General features: G+C 36.7%; 1 protein-coding gene across 1 annotated transcript; it reads right to left on the bottom strand.

The window, feature by feature from the left end:
• Positions 1-5,119: 5,119 nt before the first annotated feature.
• LOC112028400 (probable inactive receptor kinase At5g67200) lies at positions 5,120-10,760 on the bottom strand. Its single transcript, XM_024061085.2, has 2 exons — positions 8,883-10,760; positions 5,120-5,813 (listed from the first exon to the last, which is right to left on the bottom strand). Exons 1-2 carry the CDS (start codon positions 10,297-10,299, stop codon positions 5,245-5,247), a joined length of 1,986 nt encoding a protein of 661 aa, XP_023916853.2. The 5' UTR covers positions 10,300-10,760; the 3' UTR covers positions 5,120-5,244.
• Positions 10,761-13,977: the final 3,217 nt, after the last annotated feature.

Below are 13,977 nucleotides of genomic sequence, written 5' to 3' on the forward strand. Positions count from 1 at the left end.
CAATACTTTTGCCCAGCTGTGACTCAAACATCCTTGTCATCATTCGTTGGTAAGTAGAGCCTGCATTTTTCAAATCGAATGGCATCACGTTATAATGGTAATTACCAATAGGGGTAATAAAAGCAGTCTTCTGCTGGTCATCTGGGGCTAATGGTATTTGGTGGTAGTCTTGGAAGGCATCCAAGAAACTCATCCGAGGATGGCCGACAGTGGCATCTACTAGTTGATCAATTTTCGGCATAGGGAAGGGGTCCTTAGGACAAGCCTTATTTAAGTAGGTGAAATCTACACAGACTCGCCATTTCCCACTCTTTTTCTTCACCACCACAGTATTTGCTAACCACTCGGGGTAAAAAACTTCTTTAATAGCTCTAGCCTGTTTGAGCTTCATTACCTCTTCCTTGACCGCTTCCGCATGTTCCTTAGATGGATGCCGAGGAGGCTGCTTCTTGGGGACAATCAGTGGGTTGACCTTCAGATGGTGGCAAATAAATTTCAAATCCACTCTTGGGGCTTCGTAAGCACTCCAGGCAAATACGTCAAGATTTCTCTTAAGGAACTCAATTAGCTTTTCCTTTTCTGGTAGAGGCATTTGAGATCCGACTCAAAAGTACCTTTCGGGATTGTCCCCAATTACGACTTTTATTAAATCCTCACATCTAACGCCTTCATCCAGATCTTCGACGGGCAATACCCGACTTTTTAACTGCTATAAATCTCTCTCGGCCCTGGCTGATGACTCAATTTCGGGCTTGTGCTGGATGGCAGCCACCAAGCATTGTCTGGCCGAGGATTGATCCCTACAGATTTCACAAACTCGCCCTTCGGATGGATATTTAACTTTTTGATACAAAGTAGAAGAAACAAACCCTAGCGTATGTAGCCAAAGCTTGGCTTCAATTGCCGTATAAGGGGAATACATATCTACAACAATGAAGTCCACCTCCACTACTTCTGAGCCAGGCTGTATAGGCAGTCGTATCTGGCCCTTCGAGGTGATGATTCTTCTCGCGAAGCTAACTAGGGGAGAACTATATGGTGTTAAGTCATCAGGTGTTAGGTTCAGCCCCCTATAGAGGTCAGGGTACATTATCTCCACCACACTACCCTGGTCCACCATCACCCTCTTCACATCATACCCTCAAATTTTGAGGGTGACTACCAAAGCGTCATCATGAGGTTGGATGGTTCCAATCTTATCTTCGTCCGAAAAGCCTAAAACCGATTGAATATCCGATTTAGCTCTCCTCGGATCTTGGCCAAAGTCTTCCACCGGTAATCGAGCTACTGACATAACCTTAGATGGTCAGGACCCTGTTCTCCCTGGTGCGGTGAAGATGACGTTGATAATTCCCAATGGAAGCTTTGAAGAATCATTCCTTTAGGGCTCAGAATTCATCAGACCTCCTCGGCCGCTGGAGTGATGTAAGAGGTGTCTCAACTTACCTTCGCGGACCAATTGGTCCAAATGATCCTACAGACTTCCGCACTCTTCTGTGGTATGCCTATGATCTTGGTGGTATTGGTAATAGAGATTGTGGTTACGCCTTTCAGGGTTCCCAACCATCTTGTTTGGCCACTTGAAGAAGGGTTCATTCTTAACTTTTTTCAAAACCTAATGCACTGGTTCTTTGAATACAATATTGACTGCTTGGGCATTTGCTGATCTTAACTGCCTAGCAAAATCTCTCCGTGGCTTGTTGTTATTGTAACAATCCGACCTGAAATCCCTCCTCTCCTGGGGGATAACCTTGTGCTTACCCTTCTCTTGTTGTTGATCTTCTTCAACTCTTTTATATTTTTCAATACAGTCCATGAGCTGACGCATGTTAGTAACGGGTTTACCAGACAAGGACGTCCTTAAACCATGGTCAGTAGGGAGGCCGAGCTTGAACGTGTCAAGGGCCATTGCATCAAAGTTGCCCTCTATATCATTAAACACCTCCTAGTACCTGTCCGAATACGCCTTCAGGGTCTCACCCTCCTGCATGCTTAAAGATAGCAGAGAAGACAAAGGTCTGGCCACTCTTCGACATGTGACAAAACGTGAACCAAATGCTTGAGTGAGCTCTTTGAAGGAATTGATGGAATCTACTTTCAGATTATTGAACCACCTCATTGCAACCGATCCAAGACTGGAGGGGAAGACCTTATACATCAGAGCTTCATCTCTGGAGTAGACAGCCATCCTTTGATTAAAGTGGCTCACATACTCCACAGGGTCCGTTTTTTCATTATAAATGGTAAAGGATGGCTGGTTAAAACGCCGAGGAAGTCTCGCTCCTTCGATCCTGTGCGTGAAGGGTGGCCTAGAGATTTGATTCAAGGCTTTGCTCATAGCGTCGTTCCCTACACCTCCTCGTGATGGGCTTCGAGGTTGCCTTTTGTGACGATGCTCCTCTTCGTAAGAAAAGGATTCGCTGATTGGTGCCTAAGATCTATACTCGTAAGTGACATCTTGCTCGTCACCCCAATCCTCATCAGAATGCAAAGAAATACGTTTTCTCTTTGCATGGCGCAACTCCCTCTTTAGCCTCTCAATTTCCAGTTGCATGTTGTTCTTCTTTGCATGAAACACGTGACTTCCTCCATGCGGTTGACTTCGCTTAGGATGCGTAGTGTGTACGCTGCCTTCACGATCTTGTCTCTGCTCTAAATTGAGAAACGGGTCTATGTGTTGGGACGCCCCAGATTCTGTTGGTTGTTGCCCTGGTTCAGCCATTATCAATTGTTGCTTCCACTTCTGCTCAAGCTCTCTCCACAGACGGCACCAATTGTAGGGTTAGGATTTGTGGCCCAAGCCCAAAAACAATGAATTTGTAGAGCGTGGATGATAAATAGGTTGGTTACGGAATTAACAATGATTGATTAAAACCCCTAAGTATAAACCAGCAGAAAGATACACATAAAAACAAAATGAACTGGAGTCTGAAGAGGTTTTATGATAAATTCAGTAGTGATTACAGTTCTTAGAGTTACAATAAAGCTTCTCTCTCTTTTTTCTCATCCCTTTTCTCCCTCTTCCTTACCAGGAGCCCTTCTTCTTTATATAGCATCCTCCCCTATCATCTCTATCATCTATTTGTTCTTTATCTAGGTCCCTACTTGAGTGTATGTCATGTCAGGTATCTTCCTTAGATTTTTGTGAGTGGCAGTAGCTGAAGTTATACTGTTTAGGGGTCTTCTCCACATAAATGTGGCCAGAAAAGTTGTTGCAGTGCATTTAATACGGTGGTGGCAACTTTTCCTTTTAGATATTTCTCCATTCTTCTTTTCTCCAAGTGTGTCCAAAGCTTATCCAGACTGCTGAAATCATTAGTAAACTCATTCGAACCCCCCCAGATATTTATATGACCAAGAATCTTTACATCCAAGGAGAATGATCTCTTCGGAACGCTGATGCTCTCTTCGGACGGATCTTCTTCGCTCCTAAGTATCCTTCTTTCGTGCGAAGTACCCCTTAATAATTTTAGCCTCTTCGAACATGCAGTAACCTTCACATTGGGCTCTAGGCCCACTACGTAAGGTTAGGCTTTTCCCCCTACAATATATATATATATATATACACATATATAATTGGTTTTAAATTTTATTCTATATTTAAACTCTCCATTAAAATCTTGTCACACCATATTTTCTTTAAATAGTACTATAGTTTTATATACACACTGTCATAATAGTTTCCTATTAATGATTATTATAATTAACAAAATTCATATTTACAAAATATATACATATACATATATATATATATATATATGTAGGGTCTCAAGTTGTAGCCCAAGCCCAAAAGATATGGGATATGAGCCTAACAAGCGTAATACAATGAATTTGTAGAGAGTATGTGAAAGAGCTAGACTGATAGTGATTTAAGCAACGTCTAATACAGGTTCTAAATGATGAACAAGTATAAAAACACACTTGAAATTCAAATAAACTGATGTTCGAAAAGATAAATTAGTGTTTGAAAGGCTAATACAATTCTTAGAGCTACAGTGACTATTTCTTTTCTTCTTCTTCTTCTTTTTTATTTTTTTTATTTTTTATTTTTTTTATCGTCCTCCCCTCTGTAAGAGGACTTTTACACTTATATAGTTTTCTTCTAGACTATCCTAATCGTTCATTTGTTTTTCATCTAAACATTTACTTGAGTATATGTCCCGTCAGGTATCTTCGTCAGTTCTCCATGAGTGGTGGTAGTTGAAACTGCACTGTTCAGGGGTCTTCTCCACATTAATGCTACCAGAAAAGTTGCTGCAGTGCATTTAATGTGGTAGTAGCAGTTTTTCCTTTAGATATTTCTTTGTTCTTATCATATTTATACGTGCCTGAAATTCATCCCTATCATTGGAATTGCCAGAAAAGTCACTCAAACCTCTCAGGTACTTGCTTGGTCGATATGCTTCATATCCGAGGAGGACACACTCTTCGGACTATATTCTTTAATCATTTCCATGCATATTTATCCCACCTAAGATCCTTCTCAATCATTTACTCCTCTTTGGACATACCTCAGTCTTCAAATAAGGCCCTAGGCCCAAGACATAAATTTGGACAATATACATACACATATATATATATATATATATAAATTTATATTGTTTAACTTTCTCATGTATTGTATGGGTTACTAACTTGTTAGGATTAATTAAATAGATAGACATATGGTGAGTTCTTATTTGTAAAGCATAAAGTGGAGTAAAAAGAGTGACATAGAAGATTTAGATTTATAATACTACAACTTCAATGAAAGTAGAATCCTCAATTTCATTCCAAGTATTCCACTTTGTGCTCTATTAATCATACCATGCCATATAACTAATTTATTATTATTATTTTATTTTATTTTATTTTAAACTTGGGTTAGTTTATAAAGAAAGAAAAAATAGATGTATTATAGGTTATTATTGGTTGAATATAAAGTGGGATAAAAGATTTTCATTACCGTTAGATTTATGCATGACTGCTAACTATGTTCATACCTTTACCAAACCTTATTTTTTCTTCTTTTCAATTTTTTAATTTAATTTTTTTCTTTAGAAGTAACAATAATGGAAGTAGTCTACGGAAGAAAAAACGTGCTCCTCAACAACGATGATTTGAAAGGCAAGATAGGGAATGAACACAGAAAATAAGTAAGTATATGTGGTAGAAAAATGCAAGGAAAAGTAGCATTGCATTTGTTGTTATCTATATCTTTTATCTCTATGCATGACTCATCTATTGTACGTAGAAACAATAAAACTAGGACATGGCAGTAGGCGGGTCCAATAATTCACTATCCTCCATTAATACAGTCTCTTTAATCTCCTGTAACATCTTCAATACCTGCCACATAGTGGGCCTCTGCTCGGGTGAGGTTAGGCTACAAGCTATAGCCACCTCAAGAAGCATTTCCATACTATTGTCTTCCCCTCCATCTTCCCTTGTGGACCTAACCCAATTTACCATATCATTGGGCACCAAAAATGGATGCTGTGATGGAGGTTTGCCTGTGAGAAGCTCTAGCAACAAAATTCCAAACGAGTAGACATCGGATTTTGAGGTTGCTTGGTGATTGGAATTGCGAGTTTCGGGGGCTTTATATGCAGTGTTGTCTTGGTCATCATCGGCGGCTGGGTTGGCAAGGATGGAGAGGCAGTAGTCCGTGACACATGCCTCGAAGTCGGGGCCAAGGAGGACATTGGAGGACTTGAGATTGCCATGGACAAGCCTCCATGCTTGGTGGATGTAGGAGAGGCCTTGTGCTACATCCTCTGCTATTTTTAAGCATGATGTCCAATGAAGTGGCTTTGCCCTAGTTGATTTTGAACCTGCACATGCAATTTTTAAACGTACTACATCAAAGAGGATTTTATTACTAAAAATAAAATCAAAGACAAATTTACACATTTTAATGCAATTCATAGTCTCAACTAACAACTCTATGCATTAATTCTAATTAGCTTAATTGATAAAATCTTTTATCACAAAACAAAGGACCTAAACTTGAATCCAATTATACAATAAAATCAATTAGTGTCTTGATCTAACCACAAAGAGCAATCACCATAAAGCAAATGTTATAGATTGAGTTTTTATACATATAATTTTAATCTCAATTTCATATGTTGAAGTAACACAACATATACATAAAATTTTAAGTTGAACCATAATTAAAAAATATTTCAAATTATAATAATATGAAAAATAAACATATGTTTTGTACATTGCTTGAAAGTCAGTTAAAATCTGAGAAAATATACACAAATTGCACAATATTTAATATTCCAAATTTGTTGCCAATATCTTATGAAATTATATTGATACGACATAACTATGCCATTCAGTTGGAACATAGTTTTTTTTTTTTTAATCTAATATGTACAGCCATACTTTTTAGGTTTTTGTCCTCAATTTCTCAATCAATTTGTAATATACTTGTGCATATTTTTATTTATATATCCTTAATCAAATGAATCTTATTTATAGTGCAAGTACATTTCTTTTTTTTGAGGAACATTTATTAGTGCAAGTACTAAAACCTCGGCCGTAAATTATTCCAGGTTAGCCTATGGTTAGTTACTATATAAATCATGCATGGGCTCTATTGTAATATGAACCGTTCATATAGTACATATGTAACTGTCAAATGTTTTCTATTATGAGTATAGGTCATATCTCTCTCAAAAAAAAGAATATAGATCATCTGTCCAAACAATGTTAATTCTTACTACTAAACATTGTTAATTCTTATTTTTGCTCTTTATTCATACTCTATTCTTTCTCACACATAATCACAATTAACAATTTTAACACTCATGAAAGAGTGTTCCATCAACAGTTAAGATTGGCCTTTATAAACCCGGTTTAAAACACAAATATTACTATTTTCATTTGTATATTCTAATAAATATTACTGTTTACTAAAAAAAAAATAATAATAAAAAATAAGATTGGCCTTCAATATTTAGAAAGCCTTATTTAGAAGATATTAAATTTTGTAAGGATGTGGTATAGAACTCATGTTTTATCCCTCCAATCCCAACATACTACATCATCTTATTACATATCTACTAATAAGCACAACTACACTCAATCAATTCTAATACACATATAAATCCAACCAAATTAGGAGTTTATTAAGATATTACTAGGTATGGTAAGATGTAATGAATTTTAAGTAAAATATTGATATGACAATTTTTTATTGAATAGTATGAAACATAGGTTTTATACCCTATTCTTACCAAATTGAGACTCAAAAAAGTTTAGCTGTACCACTAGGAACGGAGGGAGCCCATTACAGATCACCTAGATTATCAAATGAGATCCGCTTTGCTATAAATGAATGTTAGAGCATCCCGATCAAAGCTCTCAAAAATTTTAGTAATTAGTATCTTAAAAAGCCACTCTATCAATTTTAACAACTTATTTTACAATATATCCAATATCAAGGTTTTATTTTTTTACCATTTCGTTTAAAATAATATAAACTACTAATTAAAATAAAAAAAAAAAACAACTACACAAACCACCTTTTCCACCACAAGCATTAAAATAATAATTTTTTTTTTAAGATTGGAGCTATAGTAAGCTTTCAAGGATGAAAGCTCACTGTAGCTAAGTTGCTATTTTTTTTTTTAAAGTTTAGCATGTTTGTTGTAGCTTGTTTTTTGATGCTTTTTACAAATTTGATGTTAAAATTTAGCATTTATAGTCTTTACCATTTTTAATGACAATGCTCTTACAGGAATCAGGTATGGGTCCACTGGAATAGTAACAGTTCAATACCTTCAGGCCCATGTAAGTTCATAATCGTATATTGAGGTGGGTCCCACGACGCCAACTACCAAATATAATTCCTAAATTCCAGCTATGACTATTCCTCATGCAACCCGACGCGAACAACTGCGCGTGGGACAAGCAAACTCAGACACTTACTGGGGTCATGTCAGGAATTTCAAAATGGAGAAAATTCAAGAGGCTGTATCCTGTAGGTCCCACTCCCATACCCTACCCCACAACAAACAAAGTCTTGTATCCACGCGCTCTACTTTAGAGCAGCTAGTTCTGGTAACATGCCAACATGGTGACCATGGTCTCAACGAGAAAGATACTTTTACAAAATCAAAATATTTTTTAAACGTCAAAATCGAAGTCCCAAGGTAGTCATCAGCAAGATTCTCGGTTTTAAGATACCACCAAAATCTAGTCCTATCTACCATCGATTACAAATAATCATGTCGTTATATATCTTAATCTCGTTCCTGCTAACTAATAATAATAGAGAGGTCCCTACAGTTATTTTAGTCTCTAAAATAGATGAGAAAAAAAAAGAACTAATCGGCTTATCAGTGTTTAAAGACTAAGTAACTTTCTACCTCTTTCAGTAAAAAAATAAAAAATAAAAAAAAGATTAAAGCTCCGTTTATATACAACCTATCCTAAAAACTGATTATTACTTAAAATATTATAATAAAATAATTTTTAAATATATAAATAATATTTAAAGTTTATTTTTAATATTTTTTAATATGTAACAGTATATAAACAGTAAATATTATTTTTTCAAAGTCAACAAATGCGGAAAAAAAGGAAAAGAAATTGCGCTTTAAAAACGCAGCCAAGGCTGGATTAATTGCTATCCAAACCCACATTAAGTAACTTTAACAACCAAATTAGTCACAAAAAAAAAAAAAAAAAAACTTTAGACATTGTTGGCGCATGACTAACCTACCTATCGGTGTCCTATCAATGTTTAGGGATTAAGATAGTTTAACGGCCTAAATTGGACAGAAAACCTTCATCGACGTTAGTTCAAACTTCAAAGTATGTTAATGAAAGTTTAAACAGTAATAATTTTAAAGATTGTCAATTAAGAAAATAAAAACAGGACTTACCGTGAATGAGAGAGGAGAGACTGCCATTGGGCTGGTAATCATAAACCAAAAGCCTTTCTTCCTTGGCGTGAAAAAAGGCCCGAAGTGGAACCAAATTTGGATGTCTAAGCCCACCCACTGATTCCATGTGACGCTCAAATATTTCCTTACTTGTACCCGCTAATTTCCCAGCGTCCAATCTTTTAACACTGACAATCAGACGGTTATCAAGCACTGCCTTGTAAGTGGTCCCAATGGTCCCACGCCCAAGCAACTCAGCCGAGCCTCTCATAAGCTGGTCCAGCGAGTACAGCTGCGCCTCACCCGCACAGAATACTAAGCTCCCACTCTTCGCCGCCTGCATCCCTTGCGCTCTCTTTACCTTCGCCTCCAACTCTTTCTCTTGCTCCATCGCTGCTAGCGCCGCCGTAGCATCGGCTACCTCCGAAGCCGTCGCCGGAGCCGCCGACAAAGCCGACGCCGAGTACTCGCTCTTTTTCTGGCTCCTCTGTTTCTTAACGGTTATAACGAAGCAAACAACCGAGACGATCAGAACCGCCACGCCGGCCGAGAAGCCGATGATCACTTTGGTTCTCTCGTGCTTTTTTCGTAACGGTTCGTGACTCAGCTCGACGCCGTGTACTTCCGCGCTCTCGCCTAACGAAATATGCGGCGGAGGCGCCGCGTTCGACGGAGACGGTTGTTGTGTGAAAAAGGGAGTGCCAGGCTGGCATTCCTTGTTTATAATCTCGCCACAGAGAGTAGGGTTTTGTGAGAACGAGGAGGAGCCGAACCGGACGAGAGTGACTGTAACCGGAATCGGTCCGGTTAGGTTGTTACCGGAGACGTTGAAGGTTTGGAGAGTGGTTTGGTTCAGTGGAGGAACCGTACCGTTGAACCGGTTCCACTCGAGCCGGAGGTAGTAGAGCCGGTCTAGTGTGGCTAACCAAGACGGTAACGCTCCGGTGAGGTTGTTGTATGATAAATCTACAGTTCTGATGCGATGGAGCTTCAGGATCGACAGTGGAAAAGAGCCTGAGAAAGAGTTGTGGTCGAGAAAGAGGGTTTTGAGGTTGACGAGTCCGGAGAGGTCAGGAATCGGACCGGTGAGCGAGTTGTTTTGCAAACTCAGGATTCGGAGCTGGTCAAGCCGAGTCAATGTGTCTGGAGCTAAAGTACCAACTAGATCTAAGTCCTCGAGGACGAGACGAATAACTCTCTGCTGCACGCATTTCACGCCTTGCCATTGACAGAAACGGAAGGTCGTGTTTGGAGAGAAGGTGTAAAGTTTGTTTTTCGAATCGGCTTTAGATTTGAAAGATAAAAGCGCTTGCACATCGTTTGGTTGTGAATAAGAAGAAGAAATTACTAAGGTGAAGATGAGTGAGAAGGAGATGAAGAGAAGTTTAAAGGGTTGAAGATGAAGCATTGCCAGCATTATAAGAGAAACAGTTAGCAACAATGTGAAAATGGGAATGAAGAAGTTTGGGTGTTTTTTCTCTTTGCTATTTTTCTCAGTTGAGAAGCTAAAGAGTAGCACAAGAAGAGTGTGATTTGGCCATATTTTTCATTTGCCTAATAGACAAGGAAAGGGTTTAAGCAGAAGGTGACAAAAGCATGTAATAACTGAGTAGCCGCTGTCGGACTCTGCAAAAATCAGAATCACGTGAAGCCAAAGGGAAACAACAGAGTGTGACTGTGTTGAGAGAGTACTGTAATTTTTTATAACTTCTCAGCTGTACTATTTATGTATTATTAACTGTTACACTGTTGAGATAATTTACTACTAGCAGGTTGGCTTTGTTGATTGCTCATGGACTTTGGCTGTCACGCCACGGAACTTATTTGCTTTTAACGTGAGAGAGAGAGAGTGAGATTGTTGTTGGCTTTTGAGGAGAGACTGTCTCCCTTTTTTTTACTTTTTTGGGTTTGGTTTGGATTTTATTTAAGGTCCTTTTCGTGTGCTTGGAACGGTGTTCTCTGTGGGTCTGTGACTTCACAGTTACGTGATTTTGAGAGATGCTTTGACCTGAAATTTAAGATGTAATATGATTACATGTTTGATTAGCATGCCTTTTTTTCTTGAAATTTGATTACATATTACAAACGTAATAGTGAAAGTATACCCAATACTATTCAAAAAAAAAAAAAAAGAGTATACCCAATAAGTCATAACTACAGAGTTTTAAAGATGCAAAAATAATCGAAGTGATTTTGTAGTCTGATCACTATATTAAATTTGAGCTGGTGTTCAGAGATTTATACGGGCTCAAGAATTTGATGAAGCCCGACTTCTGATTTGTCGATGATTTTCATATCAAACCCAAATCCACAAATAAATTAATAAAATGGGTAAATTTCATTAACATATTATTAGGTCTAGACTTATACCAATCAGATCCAAACTTTTCAAAATTAACTAATTTGGTCCCTAAAGCTAACTTACTTAGAAACTAAGTTGACTTTAGAGACTAAATTGGCTAATTTTAAAAAGTCTAAAACTTTTTTTTTTGAGGAAACAATAATACTTATTAGAACATAAAAGTAGTATATAGAGTTTTTTAAATAGACTTATAATATATTACATAACTAGAATACCATTACAAAATGACCTAACCTTCATAACAGTAGCTTAAGGTTATAAGAACTGAAACTCTAACACACACAATCTGATTGGCACTAGCCCAAATCCCAAGATATGTTAATAAAATTTACATTAATAAAATTTGTACACATGTAGTTTATACAAATATCATTTCTCTTGTGTACTTGGTAAGCTAGTCTATAATTAACCAGGATGCATGGCCCATAATTTAGCTCTTGTGCATAGAATCTCGTTGCCTAGAACTTTCTCACTGAAGCTAAGGTCGACTTTTACTATCAAAAAATGGGCTTAGTTATACTTGATGAATTCCAGAATCATCTGTGATCACACACCCCATTTCAAACCCACTCATATGAAAAAGAAAAAGAAAAGATGGGCTTAGTTTAGCCTGAACTTTGAGAATAATTTTCAGCGGAAGCCCAACACTGTAAATCCGTAGGCCTAATAGAATGTTTTCAGGCCTTGGGCCATCTCAGAACTACGATTTTTGGAGAAACAGTTAGCAACAAGGGCTAGTCTATATGTTGGACACGCATAAGTTGGCTTGTTCAAAATTTTTAAGAACAAAAGGGCGTTTGGAGATCAATCCCATTTTGCTTCATCCGATTCCTACAGTTAAAAGAGGTATAGTTGTTAGTTTGAATTGGTAAAAACATTGTACAATTGATTTCAAAAAGAGGTTTTTTTATAAATGTTCTTTTTTAATAGCTCTCATTTTTAGTGGTTTTTTCTAAAAGATGCCAGGAAGAGAGAGATGGTCACTTGCATACATACTCTATTAAAGAATAAAAATTTTCTTAGTTCTTTGTCCTTTCCTTTAAAAAAAAAAAAATTGATTACTGCCAGTCTTACATTTGAGTAAAAAAAAAAAAAAGATTTTATGTGATATTATCATTTTTTACCATATCCTAAATTTTTGACTACTGCCACAATATTTAATTATGACAAAATCTAAATGACAATCTTCTCAACAACACTCATTTAATAAAACTAGATTAAATGACTAATTTACGAATAAGATATTATCATTTAGCTAAACCCTTTCTCTCTCTCATTTTCTGTGCTTTCTAGAATTTATATTTTGTACACCTAAGTAGTGACATGTACGTATAGCAGCTATTGAAAAAAAAATTGATCAAACAATTAATCAAAGAGGCTTATGATAAAAGATTTCACCTGAGTTGAATAAAAAGAGAACAAGTAGAAATGATAATGCGGTGGAGCGGTTAGACATTTTCACTTAAATAGCAAATCTATTCCAAGTTTCTAATACTTATAATACTACTGTCCTGGTCAACTACTATTCTAGTATTTTTAGAGCAACTAAAGTATTCTACTGGTATTTATAGAGCAACTAAACCAATTTTCCATTTAAATACATGATAATTGATAAGCAATGCACATTTGTGTCAGATTTTCAAGCTAAAATTCTATTATTGCCTATTAATGTGAAATTAGCCGCAGCCAAATGATTGCAAAGTAGGGTATTCAATTGATCATCTTCCAACTTTTTCTTTGTCTTTCTCCTGGTGACTATTTCATAAAGCATTGGTCTAAACTGTAACTTTGTAACTGGTAAGTTCGATCAATGAGATTATGTAATTTTTTTGTATACATCTTAATGTTTGTTTTCATTTCTTTAGGGAAAATTGAATTTGCTATGTCAATGAATGCATTCTCAAGCAAGACAAGTAGAATCAGTATTTCTCCACACAAAAAAAAAGAAAAAAAAAAAGAAAAAGAAAAAAAAAAAAAAGGTAGAATCTGTAGATAACTTTATTGAACCTTCTGTAAAAATTTCCCATACTCTGATACTCACCATGGTATTCAAATTTCAAAAGCAGATGTGGATCCAATGATATAGACCCAACTAACGGAGTGGTATCAGACATTGACATGGGCAGCACAACAGTGCACGGATCCAATGATACAGTGAACTAAATGCTCTGGCTCGACTTGATCAGTCGCTACAAACATGTTGGACCTTGATTTATGATTGGGTTCTAACATAACCCAAGTTTCAAAAAGGGGTTTAGAACCTTTTTTTTTACCCAAAAAAAAAAAAATTTCCATTCCATTATCGTGGGTATGTATATATATAGCCTAAAGTCTTCCCATATATATATATATATATAAAATAAATAAAAAGGTTGTCTGGCTTATAGATGGGCTTCATGCAAATGGTGGTCCGTGGACTGAAGTAACATCCATGATCCATCCACTGTCCATCCCTTCCTCTATGATTGAATTGACATTTATATTAGAATTCTTGCCGACAATCTATTTTATAACTAATGAAAAGGGAACCATAATTTGTCTTTTTTAAGTGTTCAAGTGACTATAAATAGTTGGATTCATTTTGCTTCAGAAAAAAACATCTTCCTTCGAAACCAAACACAGCAATACCGTATTTTAAACACCCCAGTACTGTTGGGATGGCTAACTATTCGATCACTTCTTTAAAGATACTGGTCATGCCGTCATGGTCCTCCAATAATGTGCGACAATTGA

Source organism: Quercus suber, unplaced genomic scaffold (genome assembly GCF_002906115.3).
Source record: "Quercus suber isolate HL8 unplaced genomic scaffold, Cork oak 2.0 scaffold_75, whole genome shotgun sequence".
NCBI lineage: Eukaryota > Viridiplantae > Streptophyta > Magnoliopsida > Fagales > Fagaceae > Quercus > Quercus suber.